The following is a 16,317-nucleotide window of genomic DNA, read 5'->3' on the forward strand; positions in this document are numbered from 1 at the left end:
CAGGTGCTAATATTTACAAACTGTTGAGTCCATGATCAAACCTTTTAGGATATTCGTTATTAAATTATTTTGTTTTATAAACTTGAAATTATAAATGTAAAAAAAAAAAAAAATAAGGGCAATTCTGTACTCAATGAAGCTGGGATAATTTCATCAGAGTTGCACAGGGGTAAATGAGAGCTCAGGATGCTCAGTTATAGGACTGTCATAGGATCTAGGCCAAAGTCTGCCTCCTTATATTTATTTAGCCACAGTAGTTCTTGAATTTTATTAATAAAACTTTCTCTATTTCCTTCTTAATGGCAGACCTCTTTTAATGGGTATAATTTACCACTATTCCTATTTCCAGTAAAAATTATTTTTAAAAAATAGATCTCTTCCATTGCTGTTTGCAATGTTGCTGTAACCGTTTTGATCCCAGGATATTAGAGAGACAAGGCGGGTGAGGTCATATCTTGTACAGGAGCAACTTCCGTTGGTGAGATGGACAGGCTTTCGAGCTTACGCAGAGCTCTTCTTCAAGGCTGAAGGAAAAAAGCTAGCTCTATATAAACTCGAAATCTTAGCTCTTTCACCAACCAAAATTGGTCCAATAAAAGATATTACCTCCCCCACCTCGTTTCGCTCTAAAAAAATAGACATTTTATTAGAAATTAAAAATTAACACGGTATGTAAAAAATTACAATAAAATCTTAATATTCACATTGAAAAGGCATGACGAAAAAGGACTGTCATTGAGTGGTGGTCCTCAATACAGTTTGTTGATTTAAAAAAAAAAAATCAAAACACACAATCTGGGGAAAGCTCTCTGTAAAGTAACTAACTGGAATACCTTTGGGTGCTTCTCGCCATGGTACTACTGTATTTCCACATCTCACCCATTAGGTCAATGAATCAAGAAAAGGGGTTTTAGAGCCTCTGAGGTATCAGTACAGGAGTGAACATCATGCAGATTTAGGAAGGTAATGGAATGAGATTATACTCACAATTATTTGTGAACTCACTATGCAGTCATGACTGCCTGCAACTTGCTATCCCCAGTAATTTATGCACATTCCAAGAAGAGATCAGAAGAAAATCTCAGCCTCTCAGCGTCAGTGGATATTCTGTCAAAGCTAATATTCAGAAATCACACTTTGTGACAAGCACGTTTACAACCATACGAGAAGTATCCTGATTTTCTGCAGCTCTGTATCTATCTACATACATGTACATGCAACATAGGAGGCAGCTATACCACTCCCTTGCCGCTAACCTGGGTTCACCTATTGGAGGTGAATTTAACCCTTATTTGAATGTTATCCCATTAAATATCTTAACTGGACTAGCAGAAAAAGACAGAAAATGGCCATTTTTAGGACTAAAAACATCTTTACAAATAGTGCATTAGGCTATACTTTAAGTGATTTGTATCCTTTGATTTGACAAAGAAAAAAAGCTCCAGTATCTCCCTGTATGTTTGTAAACTACCCTACTCTTTTACCCAAAATGAAATTACACGTCCAGGGGAAGGCTATAAAAATGCTAAGTTGCATGTTAAAGTACTGTGCATAGACACTGTATAATCTTTGCCTCCATGCACTGAACAAATAATTCCTTGGATCCAGTTTCTAAAGGGGAAAAGAAAGTGATACTTCCCCTTTAAGGCTAGAGTGGTTTGTGCGTGTGTGTGTATGTGTGAGAGTGTGTGTGTCTCCTCCTCTTTGAGTGACACAGCAGTTAGATATGCCTATCAGTAACTTAAACCCCACAAACTCCACCTTCTCAGTGAGGAAGCTGTGGGTTGATGGAAATGTAGTGAGCAGATTGAGACAGACAGTGAATCATTAGCAAACTGCAACGCCAGGATGAACTTGTCTGGAACCTAAAAGGAGAAAACATCTTTGAGTATTTTGCTTTGCTGGGTTTTGCTAAATACAGCCAAAGTGGATCTAAAAGCTGGTGGATCACCAGTCCAAGATGCTTCTGGTTTCCCAGCGGGTCATGGAGCCACATATTCCAGTAAGTAGCATGCGAAATTGATATGGACCGGAAAAGTAGTCGTTAATTTGAAAGGGCTTAATTCGGTCCTAAATAGTTGTCTGCTCAGGTTTAGGAGAGTTTATAATGCGAGCGTCTCTGAACCTGAGATTGTGAAGTTCTCAGACGTGGTCCAAGGAAGTGCCCACCTTGTGCTGGCTTTCTGCTGCTAGTTTAGATTTGTAAAATCACAACTGGGAATCTAAAAACTGAAAAGAAACCAGGTAACTTGGTGAGAAGACCGAATCCTCCTTTCTGATGAGCTGGTGTCAGTCTGGGAGAAGGGCAGCTGCTTCTTGGGATCTGGGGGTGTCTAAAATGGTGCTGAGTCAAGGTGATCCCTTCGCTGGTGTGGGTTTTTAAAAAAGGAAGTGGCCCAGGCAGGTCTGTGGCAGGGCAGATTTCAAACTCCGGGCGATTTGCTTCAAGGAAGCAGACAAAGTGCAGCCTCCGTGTCTGGCTGGGAAGCAGCAAGAGGCTCGACTACTTGCGCCCCGGCTCTCTGTGAATCGGTCGGTTCAGCCAGAGACTGTCTCTCTCCTAGGTCCCGGCCCAGTTTTATTTCTTCGACAAACGCACTGTCTTGGGGGGGGGGGGGGGGTGCATGATCGGAGAGACACACGATCCTGCCCTTTGCCAGCACCGGCAGAGAGCACACACGAAGACGGAGAGCCTGTGGCTGGTGCCTGCACCCTGGCACTGGGCGGGGACGATGAATGCAGAGCAGACTTTATTATTATTATTTGATTTCATTAGGAAATGTCTCGCACTCCGTCCGGCAAGGAAGTAGCTACTGTCTGACTTGGTTTTTTTATCCTAGATTAAATGCTGACTGCACAGAGACTAATAGGATTAGAAAACTGCCAATACACTCAGCCCTTGAAGCTGTAGTATCCCTGTGTAAACACAGCAGCCCAGGAAGGCTTGCTTTAGCCTAATTACTGGGGGGGGGTTGATTTAAACTTAGATCAAACAGCCCCGGCAGAATAGAAACCCTCGTTTTAAGGGGACTCCTGGGACCCAGGCGGAGGGTGCTAGCGGGCGGGCTGGGGGGGTGTGTGTGTGTGTGTGTTGTGTTGGCAGAAAAGCCCCGTGGTTATGTGTGGAGTGTGAAGTGCACCCGGTGCGGGCGGGATCTGAACAAAAGACCCAGCTGAGAGCACCGGCAGCCCCGACTTCTGCCTGGGAAAGAGTTGGCAGCCCGGCCTCCTTCGATGGAAAGCGGCGTGTGCGTGTAAACAGGAGTGGCCCGACACCGAGAGCGTGTGTGTGTGTGTGTCTCGGAGAGGGGGGCTGTTTTTAAAACAAAACGCCTGCTGACTCACGCCGGGCAGGAGCTGCTGTCTCCTCCTCTCCTTAAGAGCCGCCTCTGAGGCACTAGCCGGGTCAGCACCGAGCAGCGGCGGCTCGCGGGTCCGCGCCCCCCCCCCCCCCATTACCGCCCCCCGGGGAGTTGCGGGGCGCGGGGGGTCACTCGGCTTCTGCTCCCCGGCCCCGCACCCCCGGGCAGAGGGCCCGGCCCGGCCCGTGGCAGCCTCTGCTAGCGAGAAGGGCGGACAGCGGCGCGACTCTGCCCGGGGAGCCCGGCCGTGCCCTGCACGGACTCGGCCTTCGGGTCCCTCTCGGGCCCTTCCTGCAACAACCCCTTAAAAGGCGGCTTTTGTTTTCCGCCGCCGAGCGCGGGCCGCGCCGAGCCTGGCGTTCGCCAGCGAAGAGCGAGCGGCTGCGGGGAAGCCGGGGCTGCACCGGGCGCTGCTCCCCGCTGGGCCGCCCGCAGGCTCCGCTGAGCGCTGCGCCCCTTCCGCGGCTCCGCCCAGCCCTTTAGGCGCCTGGCTGGGATTGCAGGAAGTCTCCGCACCGCTGCCGGACAAGGCGCCTCCCTCTCCCCCCGGCGGGTGACCTATACACCGACCCCCCTCCGCCCTGTCCTGCGCCCCCCGCCCCGCCGGCGAGCTGCAAATGGGGAGCTGAAGTGTGTCTGCTCCCTTCCCCGGTGCGTCTGGCGGCGCATGCCAGAGCCTGCGTGGGCCAGGGGGCGCCTTCTCCCCTCGCTCCCTGCCTGGCATGTGCAGCAGCTCCCTGTCACAAACTGCTTTGGACCCCTCGCCTCCTGCCTTTCCCCCTGCCGCTGCCGACACCGCCCCCTGGGGTCATCGCCCCTCCAGGGCTGGCGTTTCTTTGGGGACCGAGCTGTGGGCTGGAAACCCGCAGCTTGCAAGCGAGCCTGGAGAAAGCCGGGGGTTAACTTGAGCAATGGGGAGGAAATATTTCACCTCTTATATAATAGTGTTTCTGTGGTTTGCCCTCTAATCCCCGGTTAATTCCTAACGCCTGTCTCTGGCAGCAAGGAGAGACACTCACCACTAAGGCCTGGTGGGACCTGTAACTATTGCAACCAGAGGTGAGCCCCTCACAGCACCACAATCTCTACCCTACTGTGGGAATTCTCCCTCCCTCCCCGGCATTCTGCTTGCTACTCTTTGCAAAAAGGATTCCCAGGTGCCTGCTTTCAGCCCAGGTTGAGAGGAAGGCTAGCAGGTCCACACACAAAACTAACACTGGCAAATAATAAGGCAAGTGTAAAACATGGGCTCCCCTTTCTCCCCGCCTTTGTGCTTCCCTTCTGGAGCAAGATTATTGGAAAATAAAGCTGCTGATGTGAGAGATGGAACATATGGTGTCTCCATAAGAGAGGGAGCTGAAATGGCCTTGAACCTGCCGGACTGACCAGCTGTTTGCTGCCAGCTAGAGCAGCTAATCAGCTCTTCCCCTTAAAGAAACATCTCTCTTTTCTCTAGGTGCTCATAGTTTGCATACTAAACAGCATATTCTCAACAGGGGGAAAAGTAATGGTCTCCCATATTGCTTTACTAGTTATTGGCATGCTCTCCAGCACAATACGCCCACACACTGAGCCTGAGAATTATATTTTCATATACATTTATGTAAGAACGCTGATTACAAGTATGATATTGGGTTGGGAGGCACTAATACCGTGATGGGGGATGCCAGATGCTTGCAAGACAAACATATGTGTTTTGTATAAGAGAAGTTTCCATGAAAGGCTGGTTGAACATAGACACGCCCGCCTCTAAGTCAAAGGCAGGCAAGAGTAGTGTGAATAAGTTACACTATCATCTTAAATAATCATAATCTCCCTGTTCTGGCAGTGACCATTTTCAGTTGTCTTTCTTGCCATATGTTTGGAAGGGGGAAGGAAAGCAATTTGGGAAAGATGTCTGCTTGGAGGGAGGAGGTGTGTTGAGGGAGACAGAGAGATAGAAGGAAATTCCATGTTAGGAAACCATTAGCAAAGGGTGACTTCTAATGTTTTCCTGCCACTGACGTTGACAGTGACACAGATGTGTGGGTTGAAACAGGAACGTCACTGAGTTTTTAAACTCAACCAGGAAATAGTCTGTTGCTGAGGGATGAAAAACAAATACTGTATATCGTAAAGCCGGTGATATGCAGTTAACAGCTCCTCTCTCCAGTGAGTGAAAAGCTATTTAATGTTTATTGCTGAGCAGCCCAAAGCAAATCTTGTTCTCTTCTAACTGGGTTTCTGATTACCAAAATAAAATAAAAAATCCTTCCAACTAATAACTTAAATTCAGAAAGGCAAATATTTACAGGACTCAACTTTTAAATCCTTGAAGTTTGAAACTGAAAATTCTTTTAGACTTTGAAGAGCTAAGGTAGCTATTGATGTGTTTTGGAAGAGTTGCTACATGCACTAGTTAAAATATTACCCCTCTTCTGGCTTCTCTATGGGGGGATATAAGAGGTGCCTTATAAATACATTGTATCGGGTATCTTGTAGTGAATTTTTCTTAATGTTCCACTGTGGCTACTTAATATTTAGGTGATAGCACCCAGAGATCCCAGTCAGGATTAGAGAGACCTCTTGTGCTAAGCACTGTCTGAACACACAGGAAGGCATAGTTACTGCCTGAGAGAGTTCATAATCAAAGATCTCAATCCTGCAATCAGAAGTCTGCAGGAACAAGGGTCAACCCACCGGGATCTAATTGCAGGATTGGGACCTAGCTGGAAACTAGCTGCAATGAGTGTAACAAACAATCGGAGGGGGACGGGGAGAATAGCTGGAACAGTAAGAAAGCAAAATATTGTACAACTTGATGATTCCCAATCATTTAATTGATAAATGTCCCATGTTACTTTCTGTTCCCTAAAAGCTACCTTAAAATAACTTTAAAAATATATATAGCTGTACAAGGATCACTTAAATCTAGCAAAGGGTGGGGTAATTAGATTTATGCAAATAGGGGGAGGAAGAGTAAAGGGGTGGAGAAGAGGAAACTATCTGAGGTTTTAAAATCTGAATGAAGTGCAAAATCTCAAAGTTTTCATTGTTCCTGTCTGCTGGCCATTTGTGAGTTGTCAGCAATGTGAAATCTGTAGATGAAGGTGCTGGTAAGTTACGATTCATTAGTAATTGGTATGATTTTCAGAAAAAGATAGTTAAATCAATTGAAATAATGATGGCACGTTTCCAAAGAAACCCTCTTTATATCTGACAGATTTGCCACTCACTTATTTAAGGAATGATTAATATTGTGCCCTGCTAATTTTTACCCTCTACGGAGTGAGCAGTATTTTAACTCATTAGTAAAGCTTTCTGTCCAATGTTCCTGTCTGACTTGCCATTTAGAAAAATGTATTTCAAACTGAGGGAATCAGAAGATACACCAAAGCTTTGCGTTGAAATGTTTTATATCAATATTGATTTTTTTTTAAAGGGGGTGTTTGTTATAAAGAGGGAGCTTTTATCCCCTTGAGCTCTTTAGCAATTATCTTGCTGCCATAAATGTTGATACGCACATAATGGATGTAACTAAAAAAATCGCCTTATCCAAGCAAAAAAGGCTGACTGTTTGTTGGAGCAGATAGAATGCTGAGAGTGTGAATAGACAAACCCATATGTCGATGGTGAGAGAGATAAATGATGGACGAACAGGAGTTGGTTACTATGGATCAGCACAATAAACCAATTCCCATCATACACCTCTCTTAATAATATACCAGTTTCAATGCCATTGACGGGTAACCTAGGTAGCACCAGTCAGCTGTAAGTTTTTCAACTGTTCTTTTATACATCTCAAAGAACAGTTGGGACGGTTCTAATTTTTTCAGATGTTGAGTCTTAAAATTATGCAGCACTTCATTTCTTGCCAGTAAATTTGGAGGGGAGAACTTCAGAAATTGCCTTACAATGCCAAATGTAGAAGATACTTTGGTATGGTCATTGAGAGTTTTATCTTGTCTCACACGTAAAATGGGCATACTCAGAAAGGCCATTGCTTCTAATAAACTAACTGGGCAATTTGTGCTGCACTTATCACAATGGTATCTGAGTTCCTGGGATATTAAACTGAAATATTTCTCTATTTTGGGTGGAGGTTCATCATATTTTATTGATTGCTTTGGTGGCAATCAATAGAACAGCTCTGGCTTTCTTTGCCCCTCTTCAAGCTATTGACGGCTTTGGGAAACGATATGCATTTACATCACTTTCTGTATTTCTCTTGCTCTTTATTATTGTGAACGCTTTGCATGGAAAACCAAATGCTTTGTTATTGATCTCCCTCTTTTCTGCTGGATATTTGTCACCTGAGAGCCAGATGGTGCCACCTTAATTCCAGATGTAGGTATCTCTCGATATGAGTAAGGATAACACAACTGGGTCCATAGTTCCGTATGTAAGACCTCTTCAATTTCAAAGCAACCAGTTGCATTGTCACAGAGGTAATAAACTCAGAGGGGGGTAACTAGAAAGGGTAAATGAGCTCTTAAAAAATAGATTCTTTATTCCCCATGTAAATCTCCTCAATAATAATAATTAATAATAAACAATTAAAATGTAGGGAAAGGAAACAAAATGTATCCTCTAAGCAGAGGAAAAGATGGTTACTTTGTTTGGCGTTTTGCAGGCAGTGTCACATCATCTCTTCTAAAAGGCGTGTGACATTATTGCACATCTGCATGAAATGGGTTGTGTTCATTAATGTGTTTTGTCAGAGAGAATAATGCTCTTTTCTCTCTGGGTGGGCCCGTTCTGGTAACGCTTAGTCGTGTGAGTAGTCCTTTTTCTCCCTTGAGTAAGGGTTCACAGATCAGGCCCTGTGTCCTTGAAGGCAAGTGGGAAGTGCCATACTCCCACTTCTCATGGCTACTTGTTGGAGGAGAGGAAAGGAAAAAGCTGCGTAAGATGGAGGCGACCAACGTTTGGGTCAAACTTTGGCAGGCCCTTGTATGGGAGAGCAGTTGTGGGGGCGGTGTGAGTTGGCATAAGGCCAGATTCAACTGCACCCCCTGTGCCATGAGTAGCACTGGTCAACTCTGTCCCTGCTCCCTTGGGGACACACGGTGCTCCAAAGATGGAGGTGGTTGGGACATGGCACTGCCCCTCTCCCCCGTTTCCCATGCATCATCCAGCAGTGCTGGCTAATTGGTCTGTGCCAGGTTTAGGAAACCACACACACAAACGGTAAAGCAGGGATTACTTCTTGTTCATTATTTATATGACCATAGCTCCCAGGGCCCCATTGGCTAAGTGCTGTCCCTGCCCCAAAGGGCTTACATCACCTTCTGTGTGCCTTTGAACCTCGCAGGACTCTCCTCGGGGTGACGGATCTGCCCCTGGCCCCACACTCAGAAAGAGATGTAGCAGAGGGCATGATACAGCCTCTGCATCTCCCAGGGCTCATCTGGGGGCAATGGCACTTCCTACCACTCCTTATTCCAGGCTTTGCCTAATCAGCACAATGAGCCATTGATGAACATTGACCCGTCAAGGGCTGCCACTGACAGGAGACGGGTGAGCGAAAATCATATCTTTATTTTGCACACTGTAAAATGCTGTTATGAGCTAATGATATTTGGTCACTGGCCCTGACAAACCTGCTTCTTCTTGTGGACCATTTCAAACCCTTGCTTCTCTCTTTGCATCCCGCTCCCCGGCAAAGAACTTGGCAGCTTTATCAATAAGGCGGTGCTGTACGTGTACATCCTCAGGCACGTCCTAATTCATTAATCATTGATGAGCTAATATTTCAGGACTAGCCAGTGTTATGAACGCCCTCCCAAGCAGATCTGTAAACTTGGAGAGTCTACAATTCTCCTTCACTTTGATTGTAAGATGTTTTCCTTTGAATCTAACTGGTGACCTAGCCTTAGCGGTTCATTGTGCTCTCCAGTTCGAGTACAGACAACTGGAGGTTCAGTCTGTTACAGACGTGAAATGGATTACCTCTGCAGGGGAGGGTGTTAACTGCCTGATGTGGGTTGAAACAATAAGACAATCTATTGAGTGGCATCAGTGTTAGCCCTGGAGGAAGCTAGGGTTTTGTTTTGTTTTTTTGCACCTTCCACTTTCAGAGGTAATGTGTAAAACCAAGTGGGATGGAAGGAGTGTATGTATGGGGTGGGCCCTGGGGTGAATAGCTGTAGAAAAGCAGTGGGTCTTTTTGCAGTATAAATGATTCTCCACCTCTCACTTTTCTAATAAGAAACCTTATTTTGATGGAATTAGAAACTGGTTAATGAGACAGTTTTACATCAGTCACGAGGGTCAGAGAAATATTTACTTGAACTTGATGCACACACACACACACAAATTAATAGAGAGTATCAAAATTGTGTGTCCAAGTGTCATATTTTGCATTCATTTTTTTACCTACTCTGTTCCTGCGAAGGGTCTTCTCATCATTGAATTTACATACCTAAGAATTTTTAAAAATTGAGCTCTTCCGAACCACGCTTATTTAATTTTTCAGTTTTATGCAACGCGTTTTATTTTTGCAGGCAGAAAGTAGAGTTTTGGTATTCGAGATGGACTTTAAAATCAGAACCAGAAAGGTAGCTTTCTAGTTGTTAATATGAGAAGTTGATCATACTGTGATTATAAGCCTATACTGCCCTGTAAGACTCTTTAGTTTCAAGTTGTTGATCTTGATCAGGCAGTCAGGATGTCTACAATAACAATGGCATTGATTTCTAAATCGCATGTTTTAAATAAGATTTAGGTGTTAATTCTGGCTGTTTGAAGACTTACTCTGACTTTCAAATGTTATTCCTTTTGGTTGGATTGCAGTTGTAATGTATTTGCCAATCTCACATGTTCTTTGTGCATATTCTGAAAGACTGGCAAGCTTTATGCTATGTTTTGTGAAGAGGGCCCAGTTTTACTAAGCTGCTTGTCTGTCAGGGATTAATTTAACCTCTAATTACTACATTTTCTTCACAGTTTGCTGCACATGAGCATGTTATAACAAAAGCACAAAGAAATATGCTATTTTATTTAGCCACTACTCTGAAATTAATTTAGGGGGAATAGAGTCAAATCTGACACACTTGGTGTTAAAATAATTGTGCTGGCATTAGAATTACAGTACATAATCTTGTTGCTTCTAATGATACAACGGTACTAGTGTAAATAGTAGTGTTAACTTGTTAGTTGTAGCCACAGTAATATAAATGATTTATAGCTAGGGAAAAATTATCATTACTGTTTCAGCAAATGTTTCCCCAAAAGTACTGCCTGGTCCTGCTTTTAATCCAGTCAACCATTTTGTGAATTTCAGGTTTATAAGCATTACTTTAAAAGGTCTTCTTAATTGCAACAAATAAGCATTTAATATGGCTTGGGTTTCTTCCAGATTGGGAGTTGGGTTTATTTTTTTAAATAGAGAATCTTAGTAACAACACACAGGGCTGTATAGTCTCCTCAGTCTATGTGGAACTCACCCTTTTCTTAGAGCACCATTTTTTTATGTCATTGTATGGTCCTGAAGGAAGGCGGTGAGTCTGGTTTTATGATGAATCACGTTATGAATCTCTTCTCTTCATGTACTGTGCGCTCTAATATTTACCGTGAAGGTTTTTTCATTTAGGTTGGGAGAGTCTAGCTATCTCAGCAGACACATAGCATTTCTATAGCCTTGGCAGTGTTGCATGAAAAGAACTGTATTGTCTGCTGGATCTTTTTCATGCATCTCCTCGTCCCAACATTGGCCACCTCTGAGCAGGCTTGATGAAGTTACTTTGAAAATGTAATTTATTACATATGGCTGGATATAATTGGTCACATATTACTGTTTTATTTCTAGCAGAAACAAAAGATTACTGTTTGCTTTGGGGTCATGTATGTGAGTAGTGCAGTGAGGGCCCAATCCAGCAGTCCTTGCTCAGGCAAAACTCTCTAATTGAATTTGCTAGGACTCTCTTTCCCTAAATAAGGACAGAGTAAAGACAGTAGGGTTCGACTCTGAAACTGACTTTGCTGCAAATGTGAAATAACCTAGCATCCATCACCCAGGGTTGGGGCAGGAGTGACAGGATTGGCAAGAGAAGTAATAGGAAGAGATGGGTCATTCTCCTCTCTTCTTCCCTCCTCCGTTCCCAAAGTGTAGCCGGTTACTGTACCATTTACCCTAATAACCCCTAATTTGAGGGTAAATGGGATGTAAATTAAAATCAATCCATGTAAAGGACTGGATGGTTCAATGGACTGGTAATGAGAGATGAAGGCTTTTAGTAACCAAAAGTTACATTTCATGGCTGTTTGATAGCTAATGTGAAACAAATTGTAAGTCCCACTCCAGTTCTTTCTGGACACATGTTCATGTGACATTTGGTGCCTTTCTTTGCAATCTTGGCAAAGAGGCCACGGACTGAATGAGCAAGGAGACTGAATAATGCTCTCACTACCTTTTCAAGTGTCCACTCATTTTGGTTGCCTCCATTTCCGGGCTCTCACGGACTTCAGTGGGAGCAGCACATGCGCTATGCCTCTGAAAATCCAGCTGTCCATGTCTCCAGTCAGGCCTCCAAAAATGGAGGCAACTAAAATTAATGGACCCCGTTGGGGAGAGTAGGCCTTAGCCTCTTGAGGTACATCTACACGGCATTCTTGTGCAAGCTTCCCAGGCAGGGTCTCTGGACTTGGGCTAGTGGAGCTTGCACTAGCGCTATAAGAATTAGCTGTGTAGTCAGCATTTTGAAGTTGTGGCTTGGGCTCTGAAATCCACCCCTCACTAGGATTCAGAGCTTCAGCCTGAGTCAGAGCTTCAAAGCGCTGTCTACACAGCTGTTTTTTGAGTGCTAGCGCACCGGCCCAAGTCAGTCAACGCAGGTTGGAGGCTTGCTCCAGAATGCCATATAGACATAACCTCACTTTCCCCTACATGAAATGGGGATAATGATACTCTCACCTTAAGGGTGTGATGTGATAGTTAACTAATTAAAGTGCTTATGATTAGTTGTGGTCTTCATTTTCTAGTGCCAAAAGTCTGGCACCTTCCACAAGCCTGAAATTTATATTTAAAATAAAGTCTGCCAACGTATTACTGTAGTCCTACTAAATATGGACATTATTTAAAATCAGCTCTTTGTTGTAAACTTAACATTCAAAGAAAGTTTGACAGCAGAAGCCTTCAAACAAAATGTTTCAGTTCCACCTGTGCTTTGGCTCCAGCAATCCAAATAAACCAAACTGAACTCTTTTTAAATGGACATTGCTTACTGGTATCTTCCTCCATGATAGAAGCTGTAATGAAGAAAAAGCTCTGTAAGAGGTGGGGAAATGGGACATGCTTTCAGAAATACCTTATAATAGTTTGCTTATCAGCCAAGGTTTTCACAGGTTATATTTGCCACAGTTAATTATGTGAACATGCTAAATGGATATTCTAGTTTGTACTGTTCCACTCAAACCCTAGATGCCTTTTCACAATACAGTCAGATAATGGTTTCAAAATAACTATCAAAAACTCATTTGGTATGGTTAACAGAAAGATACAGAATAGATACTAAAAGTAATTTCATTTTGCTATGACCAGCTGCATCTGCTTTTACTAAAATTCTGAGTTCTGAAAATTCATGTATGGAAATAATCTCAGAACTTTTCTGGTATATCAGTAACCCAGTAGATCATGTTTAAGGACTTGGGTTTTACTGGCTTCTCTAAGGATACTTATTTTCTAAATTAAGTCTATTGATTTTTTTAAAAAAATCTCACAGGCTGCAAAAACAATTATGTACAGTACTGCAGTCACAAGTACAGGCAGAAGGTTTTGATCTCTTGACTGCCAAATGGTGACTCATTAGAAAAGAATTTTTGTTCCTCCCTTTTCAAAGAGAGTTACTCACTACCAGGCAGCAAATATCTAGTTTTGATGCTACTGCTCTGAAATGCCTGACATTGCTGATGTACTAAAACATAATTCTTCAAGATGATTTGATCACAGGCTGCTTTAAGATTTGTTTCACAACTAAGGATTTTAAAAAAACCCTACTATCTTTTAAGGATGATTTTATTATTTAGACTCAAACTGAGGTGCTAAAATCTAATTTAAATCAGATCTATTACTTTTTAATAATGGTGGGGGTCTTTCAGGTACTTTAATTGTGGATTGTTTGAGTGATTTTTAAACATATGGGACTATTTAATCATTGAATTTTTTTTTTGTAATTTGCAGTGGGAAATTGGCATTTGTGTAATGGGGAAGATTCTTTCTGCCTTTTACCACCCAGGGTGATATTTTACGCTGCATTTTTTTCTAATATTCATCACATAGAGCAGTTTGTGAGCTGTACTTGAGTCACAGACAAAATCCACCCAAAGAAGTATCCTTTGCTCAATATCCATATTGTTCTTGGCTCTCTGAAACTTTTCCTTTGTCTTTTCTCCCTTTATCCTGTGGCTGACCCCGCCTTCCCCCTCCCCCCCCCCCAATCAAATCTGTAGAATAGATAAAATTTGAAATCCTCTATCTCATCTTCTGTTCTTATTCATGGGCTTGGTTGGCGTGAACCTTACATAGATCTGGATGGATGTTATTGTGGTTGCAGTAACACTTGTCTTTGACTTGAAGCAGAAAGTGAGAGCATTAACGGCTTTCAGTCTTTATCAGAAGTGAGTCTTGGTCACAGATCCCAGAAGGTAGATCAGCCTTAATTTCGAGTGAAAGTCCTGTGTCCTCAAATAACTTCTCACGTCAATTTAAAATTCAGTATTCTCAAATTCCATGGATGTAGATGAGTGACATGTAAAGTTTAAGACAGGCATGAAAGATATAAGTGAAAATTGGGATGCTTTTCCTTAGCCCCTCAGGGCTCCTAAAGTCTGTCAGCTGTAATGGAGTGATTTTGATTACTTTGTAGTTTTAAACTAAACGGATAAATCTAGCCTTGGGAATGGGGAACAGATCCAACAATCAGAAAGCAAACAAGCAAATAAATGTGAAGCATTTCTGCACTGAGCTGCTGGAGAAATGCTTCTTCTAGAAGATCTTGGAGACAACTATGACTTGGAGACAAGTCTATTGGTAATAATTCTGTTCATTATACATAGTGCTGTTATTTGGATGCTGTGGGTGCTCTGTGTTTTGAAGGAGGAGTGCTTGGTTTCTATTAGCAACAGATCTGTTAAGTTCTTGAAGGTCCTAGACAGAACTAGAAAACACCCCACTTTGCTTCTCAATCTCCTCTACATATGTGCTTTGCATCTGGAAAGAGTTTGAATCAGGCAGTCTTATTTGCCTTAAGTCCTTCTAGCTCTGAACATCTCCTGCCAACTCTTTCTTTTTCATGACAACACTCCTTACTTCTCCCCAAAGCTGACCAGATACACAACTTTTGAGTGACTCTCCATAGAGACAGTTTGAAGTCAAAATTAGCTACTCTAAATTTATTTCTGATGTTCTCATGCCCAAACCACATACGGTCAGGATTCACTTTGTAAAAACAGCATGCATAGAAATATTGCGAGCTGCGGTAATGTAGAATGTCAAGTGCTGTTGTGTAAGGAAACCCATAATGCTTGCCTGCCTGGAACTGATTTGTGGATGTTGTTACTTTGTGAAGATAAGGCGTGAATTAATTATCGGAAGTCTTACATAAGCCAGTAGCTTTAATTTTATCATATCTAAGAACGGCAGCAATGGCAAACTGCAGGCTAAATGACTGATGCTGGCGGCTGGCCAGTCCTTCTTTCTAAGTGTCTATATCTGTAACTGCATTTCTAATATTTCATCATTTAAAATGGTCACCATAGTAGCCCAGCCCCAGACTAATCCACAGAAAGTCCTTTTTGTTAGTATTCACATGGTGAATAGAAATAGTTATAGGCCTTCACACCAGGTTTGTTGAAAATTATACCATTGAATGGTTTACCATCTGCCACACACAGTACAGTGGAGCAAACTGTTACCCTTTCTATGGAACCAAGAGCTTGGTTCAGTTAAATTAGCCTAGTGTTACATGAGCTTGTAACGTTCACACAAATAAAAAGCAAACGTGTTCTTGGTGTGCATGTACATCATTAAGAAAATGCAGCTAACCAAGACTATGATCTGAAAACATTACTCTTTCCCCCTCCCCCCCACTTCAGTGTCTACAGTTATAGTTTGTATATAACTTCCATGCCCAGTAGGTCAGCTGGGTTTAAGCTTCTGCTACGATTTCCATTGTAAGCTTTATTCCCTGGGAGTTGCTAATTAACCTATAAACACTTTTTGGTGTGTGTGTGTGGAAACTTGCTGTTCTGTTCCTCCAGCACAGGTTTTAGTGGACCCACAGATAAAGGTTTTCTTTGTCCTTCATTGTGCTTCTTCAGTTTACAATTTATTCTTTTCCTCCTTTTTATTTCATCTTTGTTCTGCAAGAGCAATTAGACTCTTTCTTCAGCAGAAGATAAGAAGTGCACCCTCTGTCTATGCTGGTGCAATAACTTTTCTCCCTGCCAGCAGGTATTAAAGAGGGGGATAAAGTGCAGAGCGGCTTGCACCTTCGCTTCCATCTGTCTCAGCTGGCAAAAGTCTTACATTGCCCTCTAAGCATGTCAACTTTATTTTTAGGAGGATTTTTCTGCAAGCAAGGTCTGCTCTCTCGCTGATCTAAAGCTCACCTATTAGATGACTGACCAAAGCAGGCATCTGTTAATTTAGACATTAGTGCAGAGTCTACAATATGTAGGGTTTGGCTTTGAGCCAGTGCTCGTTGTGGACTATCAGTCTCAATATAAAGCAGACCTACTGAGATGGCTCTGAAGATTATGTGAGCTGCAAATGCAACTGCTGCCTAAAACTCCTTCTCCTGCAGAGGGTTATGAGAAGCTTGATGCACCGATTTCATGGAAGAAAAGCTGCCACCCTTCTCCTGCCCAAGGTTTGGGAGTCATAGGATGATTATGTAGGAATACAACCTGATATCAGGGAACTGGAGGCATATGTAGCTCCTCAAAGGAAGGAACTGTAATTAATTTAGTGTAAAAG

The 16,317-nt window shown here is 42.9% G+C and overlaps 1 protein-coding gene across 4 annotated transcripts in view; it reads left to right on the plus strand.

Annotated features, from left to right (window-relative positions):
• Window positions 1-16,317, plus strand: part of MAMLD1 (mastermind like domain containing 1) — a 333,866-nt gene that overhangs the window by 239,470 nt on the left and 78,079 nt on the right. The window contains exon 1 of one of the 4 annotated variants that reach the window (XM_067548116.1): window positions 1,790-2,002. The exons of the other annotated variants lie outside the window; for them this stretch is intronic. Coding sequence (XP_067404217.1) covers window positions 1,961-2,002 — 42 coding nt within the window. The 5' untranslated portion in view covers window positions 1,790-1,960. Of the gene's footprint in view, window positions 1-1,789; window positions 2,003-16,317 lie in introns of those variants that run through there. 4 annotated transcript variants of the gene reach the window in all.

The sequence above is a fragment of the Emydura macquarii genome, unplaced genomic scaffold, assembly GCF_026122565.2.
Source record: "Emydura macquarii macquarii isolate MOO-44397 ecotype Brisbane River unplaced genomic scaffold, CSIRO-AGI_Emac_v2 contig_1253, whole genome shotgun sequence".
Lineage (NCBI taxonomy): Eukaryota > Metazoa > Chordata > Testudines > Chelidae > Emydura > Emydura macquarii.